We start from the raw sequence: 1,803 nt of genomic DNA, 5'->3' as shown, positions 1-1,803 counted from the left end.
CAAAGCGACCCAGGGGAAAACCAGGAGCAATGCTCATAAACTCCTAGAAGGTTTCAGACTGGATACAAGGAAAAACTTCTTCACAGTTTGTGACCAGACTGTCGAATAGACTTCCAGAGGGGATGATACAAGTACCTAACCTGGAGATCTTCAAAAGGAGACTGGACGCACACCTTGCTAGGGTTATTTGACCCCAGCAGTCTTTCCTGCCAGAACAGGGGAGCTGGACCCAATGATCTCATGAGGTCCCTGCCAGCCCTATGTATCTGTGGATGGTTTAATGTTTGTACTAAAGGCTTTACCGGTTATAACATGCAACTTTCAGATCATTGTATTTTGTGCTAGTGACAATAACATGCTCCTCCATCCTCAGTAGGCAGAGTCTTACTAGGGTTCTTCCCAGCAAAGGGAAAGCCTTTTTTCCTCTGGCCTGTTTCCCTCACACAAAGCTGGAGCCAGATTCACGTCTCTTTCAGACACTGGCAGCAAAACCATTCACTCTTCCTGGCCCCTGGCAGATGCTACACTGAGGTGCAAGTGTTGTATGCAGTAACACGCCATGCACCCCTGTGATTAACTACACCATAAAACAAGGAATAAGCCACAAAGTCGTGGTACAGAAGCCACGTAAGAGCTTCACAGCTCCCAGCACGCTGCAAACCCGACATGTGGCCGGCACAGATCCGCTGGCCGACTGCACCCCGGCGATAGCAGGGAGCACTGGGCACCTGGCGGCGGGGAGCCCGGGGCCCTCCCTGCACCGGCAACAGGGCGAGACTGGGACGCGACCCCCGAGTGCCCGCTGGCGCCTGCGGCCTGGATGTGCGGGGCGAGGGCGCGGCCCAGGCCTGCTCGGCGGGGTCCTTCTGACTCCCCTCCAAGGGCCCCGAGCAGCGGGCCCACACCGGCAGCGGCGGCCTCGGGCGGGGCCTTACCTGAGTGCGGGATGCCGACGCTGGCGCGGCCGGGCGGCAGGCTGGCGGCGCGGGACAACGAGTCCTCGTATTCGTCCAGGATGGACGCCATGGCTCGTCCCCACCCCCGCCGAGCCACCAGCCACTTCAGCGACCCCTCAGCTGACCCGAGTCACGTTCCGTCGGCGACGTAATGCGCCTGCGTCAGCCCCGCCCCCTCACGTACTGCCTACGGCATGCGGGGGTGGGCGGGGACTGGAGGGCTGCCTCGCCCCGCCCCCGCGGCCGGTGTGGCCCCGCCTCCTTGAGCTGAGGGGTTCGTTGCGTCACGCGGGGGGGAGGGTGTCCTTGCTGCTCCCCCGGCCTGTGGCGGGGTCCTGAGACGGGGCAGGTCCTGCTGCTGGGCGAGGCGGTCGCTGCCTGGCCCACGTCTTCTCCCCGCAGCTGCTGGGTACCGAGCTAGCAGGGCCCCTTGCTGGCGGTGGCCCCACACTAGGTTGCCAACCCCCCCCCGGATTGGCCCGGGGTCTACCAGAATCAGCCTTAATCACCCAGTGACCACTGACAGCAATCTGGGAGATTTTAATGGGATATTTTAAGAAAATAAAATTAATGACATTATGTCATGTTGGGGGTGGGAATCTCAGAATAGCTTCAGTCAGAGTTGGCAGCCCTACCCCACGCCAGCCAATGGTCCTGGTGGTGCTGGGGTCACAGCCATCCCATGTGGGCTATTCTGCAGTTGCTCGGGGATGTAGGGGGGTAGTTAGGAAGGCCAAGGCAGAGATGGAACTGGGGCTAGCTTCCCAGATTAAGGACAATAAGTCTTTTTTTAAATACATAGGGGGTAAAAAGAAGGTCCCAGGTAATGTGGGGCCCTTGCAGGATG

General features: G+C 59.4%; 1 protein-coding gene across 1 annotated transcript in view; it reads right to left on the bottom strand.

Annotated features, from left to right (window-relative positions):
• VPS18 (VPS18, CORVET/HOPS core subunit) overlaps positions 1-1,063 on the bottom strand; it is a 10,528-nt gene extending 9,465 nt beyond the window's left edge. Inside the window, exon 1 of the mRNA XM_019519026.1 lies at positions 936-1,063. Within this exon, the coding sequence (XP_019374571.1) occupies positions 936-1,026 (91 nt within the window). The 5' untranslated portion in view covers positions 1,027-1,063. The remainder of the gene's footprint in view (positions 1-935) is intronic.
• Between the last annotated feature and the right edge of the window lie 740 nt (positions 1,064-1,803).

This window comes from Gavialis gangeticus, unplaced genomic scaffold (assembly GCF_001723915.1).
Source record: "Gavialis gangeticus isolate Ggan-Ray unplaced genomic scaffold, GavGan_comp1, whole genome shotgun sequence".
Lineage (NCBI taxonomy): Eukaryota > Metazoa > Chordata > Crocodylia > Gavialidae > Gavialis > Gavialis gangeticus.
This window is presented reverse-complemented; position numbering and strand designations above follow the sequence as displayed.